Genomic DNA, 18785 nt, shown 5'->3' with positions numbered 1-18785 from the left:
GGGGCAGATCCAGGAAGAGAACTCAGGACTCCTGCCTGTCTCCCAGTAATTTGCTGGGATTTTCAAAGGTGCCTAAATTACTTGTGCTCTTAAATCACTTAGGTGTTTTGGGCTACATCTACACTACAGGGGGGGGGTCGATTTAAGATACGCAAATTCAGCTACGCGAATAGCGTAGCTGAATTCGACGTATCGCAGCCGACTTACCCCGCTGTGAGGACGGCGGCAAAATCGACCTCCGCGCTTCCCGTCGACGGCTCTTACTCCCACCTTCGCTGGTGGAGTAAGAGCGTCGATTCGGGGATCGATTGTCGCGTCCTGACGGGACGCGATAAATCGATCCCCGAGAGGTCGATTTCTACCCGCCGATTCAGGCGGGTAGTGTAGACCAGGCCTTGGAAAATCCCTCTCGAACACCACACTCAGTTGACCAGATCAACTTAGACTAGAGGGGGGGGGGGAATTAGTCTTTGATGAACCGTCAAGGCAGAATAACTGAGAATAATCACTTTCTGTTTAACAGTGAGAGAGAGATGCAAAATAACATAGCGCTTTTCATCCAAAGACATCCCAATCCTTTACAAAGGTACATAAGCAATAGGGTGGGAGAGGAGTTTGTTGAAATAGGACCAAAGAGCAACAAGATGCCAGGGTTGTAAAAGGTCCTTTTAAATAGTTAATTGCTTACAAATCCTTTGAGTTGAGCGGCTCTATATAAATGTGAGATTTACAGCTGGAATCCACCATATCTAGATAATAACAATAGTTTATTGCATGAATTCAGCTTACAGTTCTTCTGCAAGGAAATACTGCCAATGGGTGAGGAACATTATTTTGTTAAAAATACAATTCTGAGAAGTAACTCAAGTTTTTGTGTTAAAAACCAAATGTAGATTCCTTACTATGACTTTTCTTTAAAATTTTCCCCAAGTTTGAGCTTCAATTGTACATGCCTTGTCCTGTTCCTGCTGTGCTAGTCACATGCATAATCCCCAATGAAAGAGTTATGGTTTATGTATTACTCTCCACGCTTCAAAGCTTCTATTTCCAACATGCTTTAGAGCATGGGCCAGATTGTCATACAAGTCAGATGCAAAATGTGCTTGTCTAATTTGCACACATGTAAACAGAATAACTGTACACCACTAATTAACTACATGCAAGCACAATTATCCAAATTATATGTGCAATCTTTGCACAAATTAACTGCAACATAACATGCCTAACTTGGTTAAAAATCTGTCCTTTTGCCATTACTAAAAGGCAGTCACCTCTGGGGAAGAGCACAGTGTCTGTTTAACAGCTCACAGAAACGTTACACAACTGTTTAGGATATCATATTGAATCAAAAAGTAAAACTGTTTTAACTTTTCAAATAAATTTAGCCTTCTGCAAAGCCAATTTGGCACAAAGCCAAGGCGCTACTTAAACTCTATCTAAGTCCTGAAAATAGGACTTAATGGGACTGAGGTTGTCCATAGGTTCTTGGGATGGTCCAAGGTGAATTTCACCTTAAATTTAGCTTCTAATTTTTGAACTGAAGAGATCTTTCCTGTGCAAAATGTTCTTAATGAAACAGTTACAAACTCTTTACTGCATACAAAGAAAATCTCTTGGTCTGGGTTCACCTCCTTTTCTTTTCCTGACTCAGTTTTCATACATACATTTCAACAGTTTCCTGTGGGCACTAGAAAAAAAGAGAAGCCCAGCTAGCAATACTCACATTCCAGTGCTACTGCACACCCAGTTCCCTCAGGCAACTCTGAATTAAGCAATGTCAGTACTTCAGCATCATTAGCCACTGCGGGGGGGGGGGGGGGTTCAGAGGAGCTTGAGCAGATCAAGGTTCAGTTCTTGATCCCCGTGTGATGCTGGGCAAGTCAGTTATGTCTGTCTTAACCTCATTTCCCAATCTGTAAAATGGGGATAATAATATTTCCTCTCTCTGCCACCTTTTGTCTATCTTGTCTATTTATACTATAAGCTCTTCATGGCAGGGACTGTCTCTTACTTAGTGTCCGGACGGCATCTAGCATAACCAGAGGCTTGATCTTGGGTGGGGTCTCTAGACTGGGGCTATGTAATGTAAAATAATATCCTCCCCCACCCCATTTCTTGGCCTTCCAATGCCAATAAGCCTGATGGGAGCTTACAAGGAGGAAACTGAAGGTATCTGCAACTTCCTCCTTGCATTATCAGTGACCATGCCAAACCGGTAAGAATATAGCATCATGCTAGCACCATTCTTTGTTCCTGACACACAAGCTTCTGTTGCTGTTCTCAGAGATCTAACACAATGTAAAATACAAAAGCAAATGTCCCAGATCAGTGGTTTTCAACCTGTGGTCCGCAGCCCCCTGGGGGTCTGCAGACTATGTCTAAGATTTCCAAAGGGGTCCACACCTCCATTCGAAATTTTGTAGGGGCTGCAAATGAAAAAAGGTTGAGAACCACTGCCCTAGTTCAATATGGCTTGTCCAGTCAGTGGCTCTAGCTTTAACAAGCAGATCATTGTTCTGCCACTCTTGGGAGCACGGCAGTGGTGCAGGCTCCCCGTGCAGAGCTCCAAATGTTCTGCGCTGAACACATGAAGAAGAGGAAGCAGCCTCCGAATGATCAACCACAAGATAAAACTGAAAGGATATGAGATCTGCCGGCTCATAGCTTCCGAGCACCCAAAAACAGCAGCTTGCATGCAAAACACAGATTTAAGAGGGGAAAAAATGCAGGCCAACACCATGCCGTAAAAATTAATCAATATAATAGAGGGAAAATTTTCTCCTTACAAAGAATTTGTGGGATAATGCAGGCACACACACGATCTCTCTCAACCTATGTTAGAAGGATTTTTAAAAGCGGGATTATTTCAGAGAGAGGGTAGTCGAAATGGTGGAATCAGACATTAACGGTGGAATCAAATAGGATGAATGGGACAAATTCATCCCTCGTGTAACTCTGCTGAAGACAATGGAGTTCCTACAAGTGGGGTGAGTTTGGCACATCGGATAGAAGCACCATGTGGACAGCAATAAAGAGAACTATACAGGATCAGACTTAGGCTACATCTACACTACAGGGGGGGGTCGATTTAAGATACGCAAATTCAGCTACGCGAATAGCGTAGCTGAATTCGACGTATCGCAGCCGACTTACTCCGCTGTGAGGACGGCGGCAAAATCGACCTCCGCGGCTTCCCGTCGACGGCTCTTACTCCCACCTTCGCTGGTGGAGTAAGAGCGTCAATTCGGGGATCGATTGTCGCGTCCTGACGGGACGCGATAAATCGATCCCCGAGAGGTCGATTTCTACCCGCCGATTCAGGCGGGTAGTGTAGACCAGGCCTTAGAAAAGGCAGTACAGGGAGGTGCTAGCGAAAACCTTCCAAGGAAACCCAATGACATGTTTTATGATCTGTCAAAGATAGGTGGTTGTGGGTCTGTAGTTTCAAGTTATCTGACTGCTGGACAACTGCAGCCCCATCGACACTGTGCAGGCAGCATCAGCTTCCTATTTTGAGTCTTAAAAGGAAGAGAACTTGCTGAACATTAATTTTCATTAGTTAATAGACCATTCCCAGCCAGTTGCTAAAAGGCTCCTGTACATTTTCAGCAACACAGTCTCTACTAGTTATAATCATAACAACCACCACCACCACTCGCCTGCTTTATTTCTTTCACTTCTGTACAATTTAAACTAAAAAGGAGTGAATGCAAAAGTTGAAATGTACTGAGGGGAAGAAATAAAAATCAGCGCCAAGCAAATTTTATTACCTAAAAGCTTTGGATTTTACTAGCCTGCTCTGGTTTCAGATGTCATAAACCATACAGGTGTAACGCTGTCAGATTGCTCTGCACCCATATGAACCTTATTATGTTAGACTGAACTGAAATCCAGTGAATATTTCCAAGTTTATAATAAATCCTCATAAAGAAACTGTCCATATTTTCCCCATATACCTGCACATCTGTTCGGAAGCACATCTGTTTGAGAGAGTATAACATTAATCTTTTGAATTTGCAGTTCAGTATCCTTAAGTCTGACTGTAAAATTATGATAAAACTAGAAATATCTGTTCCTGTCTCCACCAGGAAATGTAAATCCCTCTTTGACTGCTATCGATTAAAGGAAAGAAGTGAAGCACTGTTATTTCCCCCCACCTCTGTCCCTTCATGTCATAAGAATCCCCTTCACTGTGATAAACATCCCACTGGTGGGCATTATCTTGGGAAGGTAAATGATACCAACTTGTAAGCAACATAAGGAATGAGTAAGTGCTGATTGGTCATTTATGTCATAGAGCCATATGATTTAATACATACTGTCCTGGGTCATGAATTTGTCAGCTCCATAAACTAATAAGCGATTGCAAATGTTTAAATCAACAGACTGAGGTACACCAAATACAGGATTGCTGTTTATTGCCCTAAACCCCTTGCTCACACTCCTTACACATAAGCACAGTCCAGATGAAATAAATAAGGACCACTCACGTAAGGGCCAAGGTCTCGATCCTGCAAGATGCTGAGCACTCTGGCCTGATCCAGGAAAACACTTACGCATGTGCTTAAATTCAAGCATATGCTTAGACCCACTAAAGTCAGTGGGATTGTTCATGTGCTTAAAGTGTTTTGCTGGATCAGGCTAGAAGATTTAGTACCTTACCGTTCAAGCCCTGAATGCAAGAGGAAAGTTTGAAGGATCTGGCCCTGACTTTGGCTAATCAAAGTTAATTTTTGTATCTGTGACTGATATACTTGTATCATTTCCACATACTACTGTAACTTCTAGGAACACCAATCAAAAATTGTCCTTACTTCCTGAACAATATTAGCTGAAACCAGGGGGGACTGAAAGGTGATAACTTAAAAGATTGCCATGTCCCACAGGAATACTGCTCAGTTACTCAGCCATCCTTTTATCCAAGACTTTTAATGGTGAAAGTGACAATGGTCCACCTTACAATGATATTAAATTCCATAAAATGATGTCTTAGCTCATCTGTCTTTGTGCTAGACAAGGGGCCAAACTCTGCTCTCATTTAGACCAGTATAAATGTGAAGTTCTTCCTTTGATTTCAATGCATTTACACCAGTGTAACTCAGAGTAGAATTTGAGTCTGATCATTGATGTTTTGGTCAGACTCCAATGCACATGAACCATAGGTTGTATACAAAACTCCCACTGTTTCTGTGATTACATCATCCCAATTCACAAGTGAGGTCCTGCCCTAAACTCACTTACCCTTTCCCTACAGACTAATGCACCCAATAAACATGTCTTCTCTCTATTTACAACTTCATAGCAGGCTATCAAACTTCTCCTTGAAATCAGTCCCAGCACTGTGTACTTAAATTGTCCTCCTGTCCCCGTATCACACCCCAACTGTTGCTGGTGTATGTATTTCCTATTGGGGTTGTATATCCAGAAAAAGGAAAAAAGGAATTGTTACAATAGATGACAACTGGAACTGCAAGCAAAGTATTAAATAAAGGCATGATTCAGCATCTGCTCAGTGAATTAAATATATCCCAGGCAAAACATTAAAATGCATATGCTGAGGGATTAAACTAGGGAGAAGTGAATTTGTCTGGGCTAATTTCAAACCCACTTAAAACCCTACTATTAATCTGCTCAATTGATAGGTGGGTTTGCTATCCACTTAGGAGAGACTTTGTAGAAAGGAGGCGGAGACAGAAGGAAATTCAATGGAAAAAAAATAGGGTGAAGTAGTTGAGAAGAGAGAGGAGCAAAGGGAAAAGCAAACAGAGAGATTATGAAAAAAATGAGCAAGCAATGGTGAGAGAGAAACTCTAAAAAGTAATGGAAAAGGGAAGCCTAGTTTGTATAGTGCCATATACAGGACACCCGCCTCTGTTAGTCAAGCTTTTTGGGGTGGGGGATCTTGCAACCCCTCTATATAGCACAGGCTTCTCTTTAGTGGGAAAAATATGGGGCCAGCTTCTCCTCTCATTTGCATGGATGAGACTCAAGGAGTTATACTGATGTAAGCGAGAGGACAATAAGGTTTTACAAGTCTTTTAATCACAGATCAGGGCAGGGAAGAATTTACATTAGAGGGCAAAAAAGATTTGGGAACGCCAACTAGTTTGGAAAATTAATTTTAAAAATAGTTTTAAGAGGTTTGCAAAACCTCAACCCTCACCCCCAGAGGATCATCCAGTTCTGGCTTAAATTAACTCACATGAGTTATGGGGAGCGTATTATTAACTCTTTGGAAACTGTAGCTGAATGTACACACTGCCCCAATCCAACTCTCATTAAAGTCAAAGGGAGTGGTCGCTTTCTGTTCTTTCACTGTACTGGAAGCTGGATGAGCCCTTAGCATTTATTATCTGGAATAAAAAGACTCTACGGGTTAGATGCATTCAGAAGTATGCTTGGCACCCTCTAGTTGGCAGGAATGTAATCTGCATAGCCCATGTAATCCAGTGAGAGAGAATGGCAAAGTGGTTCAGAGACAGTGAGATCTGCTGTGAGCATTCACTGGAAACTCCAGCGTGAACCCAACATTGAACTGATTTCTGAGGTTGAAAAATGGGGTAGGTAGTTATTTCACAAAATAATAATAATCACAAAAGGCCTGAAATGAAACAAAAAGAGGCTGTTTTGAGAGTTAAACTGGCTCAGTTGGAAGTAGGAATTGTTGGACATCTCATGACAGAGAAAGCGGAGAGTCTGTTAGTCTATAAGGTGCCACAGGCCTCTTTGAGAGTTTGAATGTGATTTCTAATCCAGAAAAGTTGGCGTAAACTTTGGCCTCTGAGGTTTTCACAAACAAATCTCCAAACTTTTTGAAGTTCACCATCGCTCAACTTCAGAGACCTCACACATGTTGGTGAGTGCGAACATGTTGCTGCTTTGTATTTATGTTTACACATGTCCCCCCATAGGGTATCTCCATTACAAAATGAACTAACACACTTCCTTATCCCCTACTCCCCAACCATCTGCACATTTCATTAATTCTAAAATCTCTTACCTGGACCACAGGATGGCTCCCCGTTGGTGCTTTGACTGCCCCTCGACTCCCCTCTGTTTCATAGTGTGCCCGATGGTGAGGTTTTGGCTGCACTTCAATGCGCAATTCATAAGAGCCAGACTGATTGGAGAGTGGCCACTCAAGAGGTGGGAGGGATGCAACAGGTATGCTGGACAGGAAAAGATCAGGCAGTTTGAAAAACTCTATGAGATGTAGGTGTGATGCTGGCAAACCAGCTAACCAACAAACCCATAACAACTTAACAAGAGGCATTGCAATTGTAATCATGACAATTCACTTGTGTGTGAATATCAAAGAGATGTAAGTAGACCAGCAATCACTAACCCATTCATCTTTAGTAACAGGAATCAAGGGAGATGCTAAATGTATTTGACTGTATACCTATATCCTGTAGAAGTTTCCAATGTAACCAAATTAGCTTGTAGATGCTAAGTCCCTTTCATGTCTTAATTGCCTTTACATCGTGTATGAAGTGTGTTCAGTCAACATTAAGATCAAAGATGTGAGACACTGCATGAAACTAATAATATTACGTATATTGTTTTCAGCTTATCTATCCCTGTAATAATGGATGACATGCAGTTGCCTTATGTAAATCAGGCTACCTGGGTTACCTGTGGATGCATAGGAAATAGAATGTTAATTTCCAAGTGATGGGTCAGTGTGCACTCAACAAAGAAGAATCCGCAGTCACATGCTGCGCTCATCACACTTGACAGCCTGTTTCAGTTATAAAAGAAAGCTCAGACCCGATCCTGCTATCTCTGGTCTGCTGAACTTTTAACAGGGAAAGTTTAAGCCGTGGCACTGAGATCTCCAAGTAGTTACTTGAAATACCCTGGAAAATGCATGGAAAGACTCTCACAGACTCTACATCTAAGCTGCCCTTTGGGTTCTAACCTTCTGGGATGATTCCTGAGAGACTTGTGTGCACGCCAGCAGATTCACTATCGCAGCTACAGCTCTGATCTAAGGACTGTGCAATCACTTGTAATGTATATGATCCTTTTCACCATTTAATAACTCTCTTCTTTTTTATTATTAATAAATCTTTAGTTACTTTACTGAGGATTGGCTGACAGCATGATATTTGGGTTAGATCTGAAATATCTGTTGACCTGGGGTTAAGTGTCTGATCCTTTGGGAATGGTAGAACCTCATGTATGGTGAATTGGGTTTTCAGTATCCTCTCATCATAAAGACAGTTGTCTGGATGGTGAACTGGGGGCTCAAATGCCTAATGGGGACAGTGTTTTGGCTTCTTGTTAACGGAAGCTCATTTTGTTATTGGTCTGGTAAATCTAATCATAGAATAAACCACCAGTTTTTGGGGTGTGTCTCCCCTGTTTCTTGCAGTCTGCCCTGAGTGTTGCACTTTCAGTTGTGATCCACTTTAGGCACTGGTCACAGTAGGTACTCATAAAAGTACTTGTAAACACTTCCTCTCCCTAGGTCTAAGGTGCTGTGGGTGAACTCCTGGCCCAACTGAAGTCACTGGGAATTTTGCCATTAACTTCAATGGTGTCAGGACATTACCTTGTACCCTTAATTACAAATGCCACCAAAATCTAGGATTAGCAAATCTTTCTGCAAATCACACTCCAAGCAGAGACACGGTAGATTCCTAATAAAATTGTTTAATGGAGAGTGTGCACTTATATCTGATCTTTGCCATGCACCTTAGATTTTAATAATTTACAGTGAAATAATAAATCTCCATTTACTTAGTTCTGTAAACCGTGTTTTTTGTTTTTGCTTATATAAAAAGAACAAAGTGATGTATAATATACATGAAAACAAAGATAATAATGCACAAAAACACTAATAAAATGCTAATGTTTCTTACAAGATACTACATTTCCCTGTTATTAAAGTACAGGAAAATCTAATACTATAAAATTACAGTAAGAGAAAATATGTTCAGTGCTGGCAATGGATCTTAACCAACTATTACCTCATTGAGATAAACTTCAGCAAAGACTCCTCTGATCAGACAACCCATAGAATTTAATGTCCTATATATTTTTGCATTAGATTTGTGGTTACTAGAGGACAATGTGTTAAATCACACAGGGTCCAAGTCTGTGGGCTGCTGAGTAGCTTCAGTTCCCACTGGAATCACATCAGTGAGACTTGAGAGACTTCAGTACCACAAAGGATTGAATCCATAATTTCCAAATACATCACCGCATATTGAGGCACCAATCCTAAAGCATGATCTGAGGCAAAGTAACTTCACACAAGGACCAACACTGGTGAATCATACTGCAGGATTGGGGGCCTTATACTTTAAGCTTCTTGGGAGGGAAACAGTATTCGTCTTTGAAGCGTGCCAGTGGCGCTGAATAAATTACATACAGTGCTTCCACTGGTAAAGTCGATCTGTTTATACGACTCTTTACAGCAATGCAGCGTATCTGTAAAGAATTTGATGAGAGTCAAGGAATAAACCTAGCAAGTGAAAATACAAAAACGTGAAAAGTAAAACATACCTGCAGATGGGTATTGCAGGCACCAGCTGCTTTGGCCAAGACGGAGGTACTAACAAAATGGATTCAGGTGCTGAGTTTCTCCTGTCTTCCTGATCACAAGGCCCAAGGTAATCAACGGTCTGAAAGAATGCTGGAATGCTGTTTTTGTGGGAAGGCACTGATGGGGGATCAGGGCTGGTTTTCCAAATTTTCATGGGAACACCACAGGGAGGATCCGTGCTAAGGTTGTTCATAGCATCCATGAGACTAGAAGAGCTGGGCAACTGGGTGTAAGTGAGCAAAGAGCTGTCTTCTCTCAAAGGGATGTGAGGAGAGGCTTGTGGAGAAGGGGTCCTTGACTGTCGTGGAGAAGTGGAAGGCGGCTGAGTGTTGTAGAGCTCAGTGCAAGAGTACCTCCGTTTTGCACCTGGCGATGAAGACCTTGAGTTGGGACGGGGTGATGGTGAATGTGGTCCCAAGCAGGTATCCTCCGTGATGCTTGTTCGTGGTGACATTATTGGCGAGGTTCTAGGGGAATAATGAGTATGGATGTTTTGAAACTGTGGACAAAGGTCATCACTAGGGCCATTATTTGGTGAAACACATGGTGATGTGTAAGGAGAGAAATTTGTCTCTGAAATGAAACTTGCAGATGAGCCGCTACTAGCTGGGCTCAAACACAGCGGTTCTCTGTAGCCCTCATGGCCAGGGACAGGCAGTGTAAACCTTGGGCTAGCGGTGGCTGAGTTGGACTGATGTTCTACCAAAAGATCTGTGTCTCTGCTGTGCAAGGGAACCCTTGGATTAGTCAGTTCATGGGATGGAGTGATTTCAATCCTAGGGCTCAAAGCAGAGGCCCCAGACTTTACAGGGTCCAAGTTGCATTTTGACCCTATGCTATCTGGCTGTCCATATCTGCCCATGTGATCTGCAGAAAGACTAGGAAAAGCCAGGGGGCTGTATGGCTTGAGGCCATAGTCCAAGACATCATCATGAGGGTATGTAACTCCAGTGGGTGGGCTGTTGGTTTTATGTGAAGGAGTCGATTCTTCTGGAAAAAGAAGGGTCTCTTTAAGACTATAGATATTACTACAGAAGCTGAGCAATCATGGATTAAAAAATGCATATTGATAAAATGGATGTGATCTGGTATTAGGTGAATAGTAGGTTGTTGTTTTTTACTATTTTTTACTGCAGTTAGTGCATGTGAAAGGTACTGGATTAACAGCTCAGGAAGCTTAAATCCTCAGAACAGGCACAGGATGGACAGTGACACTGCAAACTTCTCCACACTGTCCTGCCAATCTACTGCTACCTGAACCCTGACGTGGGGTCACCTGTGGGGGTGAGACGGTAGTTCAGTTTCCATGCCTGTTTAATCTTTGGCCTCTCTGCTGACACTGCCAACAGGGTACAAATTAATGCCAATTGTGGTGATGTGATTTTTGTATATTTTTATCTGTCAGGAGCTGGACTGAGACTTAACATGTCACAAAACCAGATCCCAAAGGGACTGAATAAAACTAAAAGACAAAAAAGTGTTTTTCCATTTTCTCATATAGCAAAGTCTAGGTCAAATATGCTTCATGAAAACAAAGTTCAACACAAATATATAAATTACCAATTAATTCTGTTTTCACAGTGTGGTTGTAGCCTTCTAGGTCCCAGGACATGAGAGAGACAAGGTGGGTGAGCTAATATCTTATTGGTGGAAGAGACAAGCTTTCGAGCTCCACAGAGCTCTTCTTCAGGCCCGGAAAATGTAACCAGAATGTTTCAGTGTCAACACCTGTACCTTTGAGAACGAGGACTGAGCTATCAATCCATATCTAACCTGACACTAAAAATCATGGTCTCAACAGAGACACTGGCTTTATGGCTCATTACAACAATTTGTAACCTACTAAGCCTCTTTTGTCCTGTGACTGCAGAAGTGTTAATTGCCCACTTCATTTTCAGTGGTTTATTGTAACCATATGCTTAACAATCTGTCCAACCTTGTATTTAGCTGTGACACTCTGGCAGCGGTGGCTCCAGGCACCAGCGCTCCAAGCGTGTGCCTGGGGCGACAAGCCGCGGGGGACACCCTGCCGGTCCCTGTGAGGGTGGCAGTCAGGCAGCCTTCGGCGGCATGCCTGCGGGAGGTCCGCCGGTCCCGCGGCTTCGGCGGAAATTCGGTGGTGGGTACGCCAAATCCGCAGGACCAGGGACCTCCCGCAGGCATGCCACCGAAGGCTGCCTGACCACCGTGCTTGGGGCGGCAAAAAAGCTAGAGCCGCCCCTGCACTCTGGTTACCTTTTCCAGGCCAAAAGAAGAGCTCTGTGGAGCTCAAGAGCTTGTCCCTTCTACCAGTGGAAGGTCCAATAAAAGATATTGCCTCACATAGCTTGTGTCGCTCAATAATTCTGTGTGACAGCTTATTTGGCTTCATATTTCCTCAACAAAGCATGCAATAAGTCTCAAACAAGTGAGCACGAGTAATCAGAAAACATACTGTACAGTTGGTATTTAAAAATTAAATATGTACAAGGAAGCCAACCTATTTCTTATCCGGGCAAATTATTTTTTGATTTCAAGTCAAAGAGCATTTGGTCTTTATAAGGAGTACATGGTTCGGCAGAAGACGTCAAGGCTCAATCCTAGAATCTTTGCTTATGCAAGTAGGGTTGCAGGCCAAAGCCTATAATTATCTAAGAATCTAGATTGAGTGGGATGCTCAGGGGCTGCAAGCCACAGTCCCCGCTCTACTGCCTTTGAAGTCAATAGCAAAACTCCCATTGATGTCAATGGGCCTGATTCTGATTTCACACAGGGGTTCACCAGTCCACTGCCATCAGCTTCCGTGGAATTACTCCTGAATAGCATCTGTTAGTGAGAGAAGAGTCATGCCCAATGAGAGCAGCACCCGACCCCCAGACTTAATGAACACACATATGTTAGCTGCAGTGCTGATATAGTTTCACCAAAGTGACACCTGAAAGATATTTATTCACTGAACAAAATGATAGAAAATATAATAATAATTTCCACATTTGTCTTTAAGTGATAAGAGGCATGGATAAGAGGAATATTTTTTAAGGTTCTGATTAATTTGGCATTCAGTAGTCAGAATTACACTGTAATTATGGATTAATTGGCTCTCTGAATTCACCCTGGGGCATACAGCTGTACGTATTGCAGGCGAACAGCCCATCATTAAAATATCTAACTAACTGTTCCACCTTATTCTCCTAGTCATTCCCAAACAGCACTCCACGCAAGAGACCAGTATTACATATGTAATGCGGGAGGTGCCAATTGTGCATCTTACAAAAGTAGTGTATGTTTTTCCATGAAATGTTTGCTCACACTCTTACACACACAGTTACATTTTATTTCAAGGGAATTTTTCACATCCTTTAGTATTTCTTTTTTCCCGATACAATGCCAGTTTTGCATTGAAAGCATGCAGGAATTCAAAAATTGGCTTCCCTGTTTCAAATCTTTACTTATAAAGGCAAATTCATTATTCCTCCGCTTTCCCAGATCACTTTCCAAGTGAAAAAAAAATTATAAAATGCTCTGAGTTCCTGGTAAAATGACTCTTTCTAGTTTGCTACAAAACATGACCCCCACTCAAAAAAACCCCAAAATACCAAAAACCGCTAATTTTGACTAGTTCTGCTTTTTTGTTCTGCACATTTTGCACAGCCTCTGGGATGCTGCATTTAAACCGAAATTCTGTGTGGTTTTTTCCCCCTTATCTTTTATGCCTCAAAAATGCCTGCCAAATGTTTATTTGACAGAGCCACAGAAGGCTCTCAGTGTCCCACTTGCAGATTTCTTCAGGCTCCTGTTAGCAGTTGCCTTATTTCATCACAGTAAATGGATGCTTATAGGGATAACAAATTAGAAGTAACTAAATCTTGAGCCAGATACATTTTGGCGTTGTTGATCTCAAATTTCAAATCTTTGGTATCCATGAAAACTGACTGTCATCCAGATCACCCAAGTTCTGTGGCACCTAACCCCAGAGACTGATCCTACGCATCATTTCATACAAGAGGAACTCATCCCACACCACTACTGTACAAGGCAACATGCCCCTTCTCATTCATACAAAATGTCCCTTTCTTTGATTTCAGTGGAATTACTCCTGATTTACATTGGTGTAAGTGAGAGCAAAATCAGCCCCACAACTAGGGTGACCAGAAGTCCCGATTTTATAGGGACAGTCCTGATTTTGGGGTCTTTTTCTTATGTAGGCTCCTATTACCCCCCACCGCCTGTCCTGATTTTTCACACTTGCTGTCTGGTCACCCTACCCGCAACTAGAGCAGGACCTGATCTCAACACTATAGGAACTTAAACTTCTACATTGTCTCAGTAATCATGGAACGGTTCTCTAGGCTGACCAATTTCACACCAAGGAACAGTAAAATGATTGCATGTTTCAGTTCCCAGATCAACTATGGCCCCTACCATACATAGCAATACGATATGGGCACATAGACAGATGATGAGATAGCACAATATGGAAGTGTTACAATTCCTGGCCCCAGAGCCTTAGCTACATTTGTTAAGTGGTCGAGTTTTTCAGGAGAGAGAGAGAGAGAGAGAGAGAGAGAGTGTGTGTGTGTGTGTGTGTGTGTGTGTGATGAGGGCAGTAAAGAAATTGTCCTATATATGGAATTTTCAAAGATGCTTCTGATAACAGACCTCACCCCTTCGCATGTTTTTAAACTGAGCTGCAGAGATCTAATAAAGACTAATTTTAATTCACACATGAATAAATGTTGAAGAAATATTAATACAATAAAATTATTGTGGTGAGCATCATTCTAAGATCACTTTGCTTATTATTAAAATACTTCAACAGCCACTTTCACCCTTACCAGCCACTTTTACTACAGGGTCAAGCAGGGGAATTCACATTCCTGCTATTATTCACAGCAACAAGCAACAACATGAACCTAGATTCATATAGCACTTTTCATCCGCAGACATTCCAAAGATCTTTACAGACTGTATATACTGAGATCGCGCACCCACCGTGAAAACATGGCAGGCATTCTGTGCCAGCAACACTACACACAATGAAAATTAAAACCATCTGTAATTGAACCTGCATAAGTTATCGATATAGCAGGCAGCATCACTGGAATCTGATCAAGGCACTAAGCAGAACATCTCTGAACGTCACCTTGAAAAAAAAATGCCCGAGGATCTTCACAGACCAAAAAAAAATGGTTAAGGCCTCAGTATTACCTCTCATGCAAAAGAGATCACCTCCAGCAGCACAGTGAACTCCCTAGAACCACCCTGGTTTATTGGCTCAATTCTGCCTCAAAGGGAAGACTGCCACTCACTGAATCAACATAACTTCCTGCAGTACCTAGGTTTTTCTTGGAGTTCTCCCATCCAAATCCCAACTCTGCTGAGCTTAGGAGATGCAATGAAATCACTGTCTGAGGTGGTATGGCTATAACCCATGTGTTTGTGACATCACAGTCTGTCGCCATAGAAATGATTGTGATGTTACAAATACAGCATTGTGACTTTGCTGCAGGAAGAAAGAGGAGGAGGTTGGTGTGAAGCAGCAATTCCTGCTTTAAATTTAAACCACTCTTTCATTTAGGGCCCAATTTGGTTCCCATTGAAATCAGGGGGAGTGTTGCCTTTAACTTCAGTGGAAGCAGGATGGGGCCCTTAATTAGCAGACACATCGTTGTCAATAGTCCCTGTCTGGCTAGCGCTGTTGCTGGGTTTTGGACTCTGTTCCAGGAAGGAATAAGCCCAGCCAACATCCCAGCTCCCCCGCTTGAGCACCACAGGAGTTTGTTTTTGTAAACAATGTCAGCCTCCTGCCTTTGAGAGGGGAAGTAAGGTTGTTTCTCCACATGCAGGGCAGGCCACTTGAGTGCTGCTTTCCCTTTGCATTCACAGGCACCAGCAAAAGTGCAGAGCAGCCCAAACACTGAGAGTGCCTGGGGGAGGATTCAGCCAGATGGCCCCAAACAGTGGCTGCACTACCCTGCCCCCCTCCCCTCCAGGTGATGACAGAACCATGGCAAATGCATAGCTGGGTCAGCAAGTCTAGGGGGCGGAGGGCAGAAATTCTCCCTGGGGCTGACCATCCACTTGTTTACAGCTTCACTATAGGGGCTTGTGCAGTGGAGAAAGGGGTGTAATTAGTTGTGCTGTGGGGACAAAGATGCATCAATGGTGCTGGGTGGACAAGAAAAATAAACTGAAATGGAGCAGGGGGGACAAATGGCAGGACCTCAGGTCGGAGAAAAACAGGAGCACCTTGAGATGAGAGAAAGAGGCAGGGAGAAGCCTCATAGTCCTGCTCCCCCACTGAAGATATTAGGGGGAATGGCCCTACTGCTTTCCTCCTGAAAGCAGCAAAGGGGGTCAGAGTCTCCTTCCTTGCAAGCAGATAATGACACGTCCAATGAGCCTGTTGGGAAAGGTTTGGGGGGATGTTTTGGGTGGTAGGGTTTTGAGTCTCCTTGTGGGGCCCTCCCTAGGTTCAGATAGGCATCCACACTTCTGTCTGTCTAGCCAAACCCCACAGCTTTAAGGCTTTGTCTGTTTCACCCACGTATGGCATCCTAAAACCTCCACTGTAAGCTGTCTGCGTAAGGGCTGTCTTCTCTGGTGCTTGGCTCTACAGTGCCTGTCACAATGGAGTCCTGATTGGAGTTCCTAGGTGCTACCATAATAAAAATAATAAGATATAGATATATTCAACGTACTTCCAAATGCATCAGAAAGCTCATACAACCCCCTGGTGGTTGGAGACTCCTTGCCCCCTACACACACACCCTAGCTTACATGAAGAAGAATTGTCAGTCGAGTTTATTTTTAAGAACACAAAAAGTTAAGCCACACAGAAGTAAGGTAAGTGGATTTAAGTTTAAGGACCAAACTCTGTATTCCAAAACTCTCCTGACTTTGACGGGCAGTTGAAGTGCATAAGGAAGGAAAGCTGCCTCAGGCTCCTATATATTCAAGATTTCCCCAGCATGAAAGTTTCTCATATTTTGTATTACTTGCAACTTCAAAGCTGCTTAGACTGCCAAATGTGATCTGGCCAATTAGTCTGAATTTAGAGAGTAATAGATCATCCGCACAACAGCATAACCATGCTGGATTTGTGTAAAATCATCTAGGAAAAGCTAAAGATAACACCATCCAGGATGCAAGAATCAAGAGAATTCAAAGTAATGGGCCTGATTTGGAGCTCACACCAGTTTTCCAACAGTGCAACTCCCTTGATTTTAATGGAGTTATTTCTTATTTGCACCAGGGTGAAAGGAGAATCCAGCCCGTAGAATGTTAAATTACATAAACTACGTAATTGAAAGGGCACAGTAAAGATATTTTTCATGTATTTGAAAAAGCCCTTTCTTCTGTTATTTACACTAACTACTTGGAAGTGTAGAGTGAAAGTTGGTTTCATAAGTGAAATATGCTTCTCTCTAATGTGCACGTTGGATTCTTTATTGCAGGGCTGCTGATAAACACTGGGCTGTGCATATTGGTTTGTTTATTGTAGGGCTATTTACCAGGACTGGGGTGCTGATATTTTTTCTTTTAATAAAAGCAGTATAAAAGACTTTGTTTTGTGGCAGGGGGAGTGCGGGGGGAGGGGGAGGGAGATGAGGAAATTACATGGAGATTGAAAACAAAAGAAGCCAGGTCCCAAATTTGACTTATCAACATTGGCAGTGTCCTTTTAAATCTGTGTAAAAGATTACAACTACATTGGGTTAAAGATGTTAGCAAAAGGTTGTGCCCAGAGACAACTGCTGCCTTCAGATACGCACACCACCTTTCATTGTTGTTAGTGGCACTTGCTTGTATTTTAGGGCAAAATTAGTCCTCAATTATTTTATAGAGACATTTTTATGGGTCTCAAATGACTCTACAAAGAATGGTGCCCCATTCTGAATCCTCAGTATTAATGGATCTTAACTAGTCACCAACAGATTGTGTGATAGCAATCAGAGAACACATCTCATTCCAGAACACAGAAACATAGGAATTGCCATCCTGGATCAGATCAGTGGTCTATCTAGTCCAGCATTTTATATCCCACAGTGGCCAGTACTCTGAAACATCTATTAAGATGTACGAAACTGTACAGAATGGTTGGTGTAACCTGCTCATACACAAAGTTCTTTTCTGACTCCCAACCATCAGAGGCTTATGAGAATTTGTAGCCTCTCAGCCAAAAATGGAGAGTGGTGATCTTCAACTGGAAGAAATTCAGCAGATGGGTTTCCAAGAAGACATTCTCTGAGCAACAGGAAAGGATGTCTCTCTCAAGTTTAAAATTAGATACAATCAAGACAGCAGCACTAAGAAGTTTTCAAAGCACTGGTCAGGTGCATCTTCAAGAGAATAAAAAAATATTGCACACACCTTTGGTTACCATGGAGAAACTCAATGTTCATCCCTACAGTACAACACACCCTCTTTTCAGAATTCCAGAAGTCTGTTTATCTAAGCAAACCTCTCAGTTCAGCCTGTTACTAGCTGGCATTTCTAGTTTTAATACCCTCAGAAGAAGATAACTAATGAAAACCTTGAGATCAAAGTTAAAAGTGAAAGGCAAAGTGGAAAGTGGCACCTTTTTACTACACTCCTGCCTATGTAAATGCTTGGTTTAGAGATGAAAATCCAATATTAATAATATTGACTGTTGGATTTTTATTTACCCTTTTTTTCTCGCTGTTGTTTTTATAGCAGCCCATGTTCCTGTTGTCTCAGGCACACATAAGCACTGGAGACGGCCAGCTGCTTTCAGTAAGGATATTGCTGTCTTTTCCATGGCAACAGACTGTAATATAGATACTAGTTTTAAGACATAAGCTTAAAAGGACACTGTCAAGTTACAGTATTTTTTTTTCATTTGTCTAAAACAAATTTCCCCCAGGCTCCAATCCTGAAGCCTGAAATTGATATTTGTTTCCTTGCCAAAAAATGGATCCTCTTTGCTATGTTTACAGTGACTTCTTATTATAGGGTTGGCCAGGAGAGGTGGGCTGAGCATCCTAGTCCATAAGGCAAAACCAGAATCTCATAGCCAAATGTCTCTGAATGTATGAACTGGATTCAAAACCTAGAACCCAAAGACACTCCTATGGCTTTGGTTGTGTTTTGAATCTAAAACTGAAAAGGACCAGTTTACCTTGTTCCTGCTGAGATGTGGCCAAAATCTCTCAAAACCAATCATCAACTACAACCAGCTTGACATATGGAGTAAAGCTTTTTCTTTAAATTTTAAATTTTCTGTTTTCTG

General features: G+C 42.3%; 1 protein-coding gene across 1 annotated transcript in view; it reads right to left on the bottom strand.

The window, feature by feature from the left end:
* Positions 1-18785, bottom strand: part of NFATC2 (nuclear factor of activated T cells 2) — a 102914-nt gene that overhangs the window by 80952 nt on the left and 3177 nt on the right. The window contains exons 2-3 of the mRNA XM_065414202.1: positions 9514-10543; positions 7001-7169 (exon numbers count right to left, since the gene is read on the bottom strand). Of these exons, the coding sequence (XP_065270274.1) occupies positions 7001-7169; positions 9514-10543 (1199 nt within the window). The remainder of the gene's footprint in view (positions 1-7000; positions 7170-9513; positions 10544-18785) is intronic.

Source organism: Emys orbicularis, chromosome 12 (genome assembly GCF_028017835.1).
Source record: "Emys orbicularis isolate rEmyOrb1 chromosome 12, rEmyOrb1.hap1, whole genome shotgun sequence".
Taxonomy (NCBI): domain Eukaryota; kingdom Metazoa; phylum Chordata; order Testudines; family Emydidae; genus Emys; species Emys orbicularis.
Note: the sequence above shows the minus strand (reverse complement) of the source record. Positions and strands in the feature narration are given on the sequence as shown.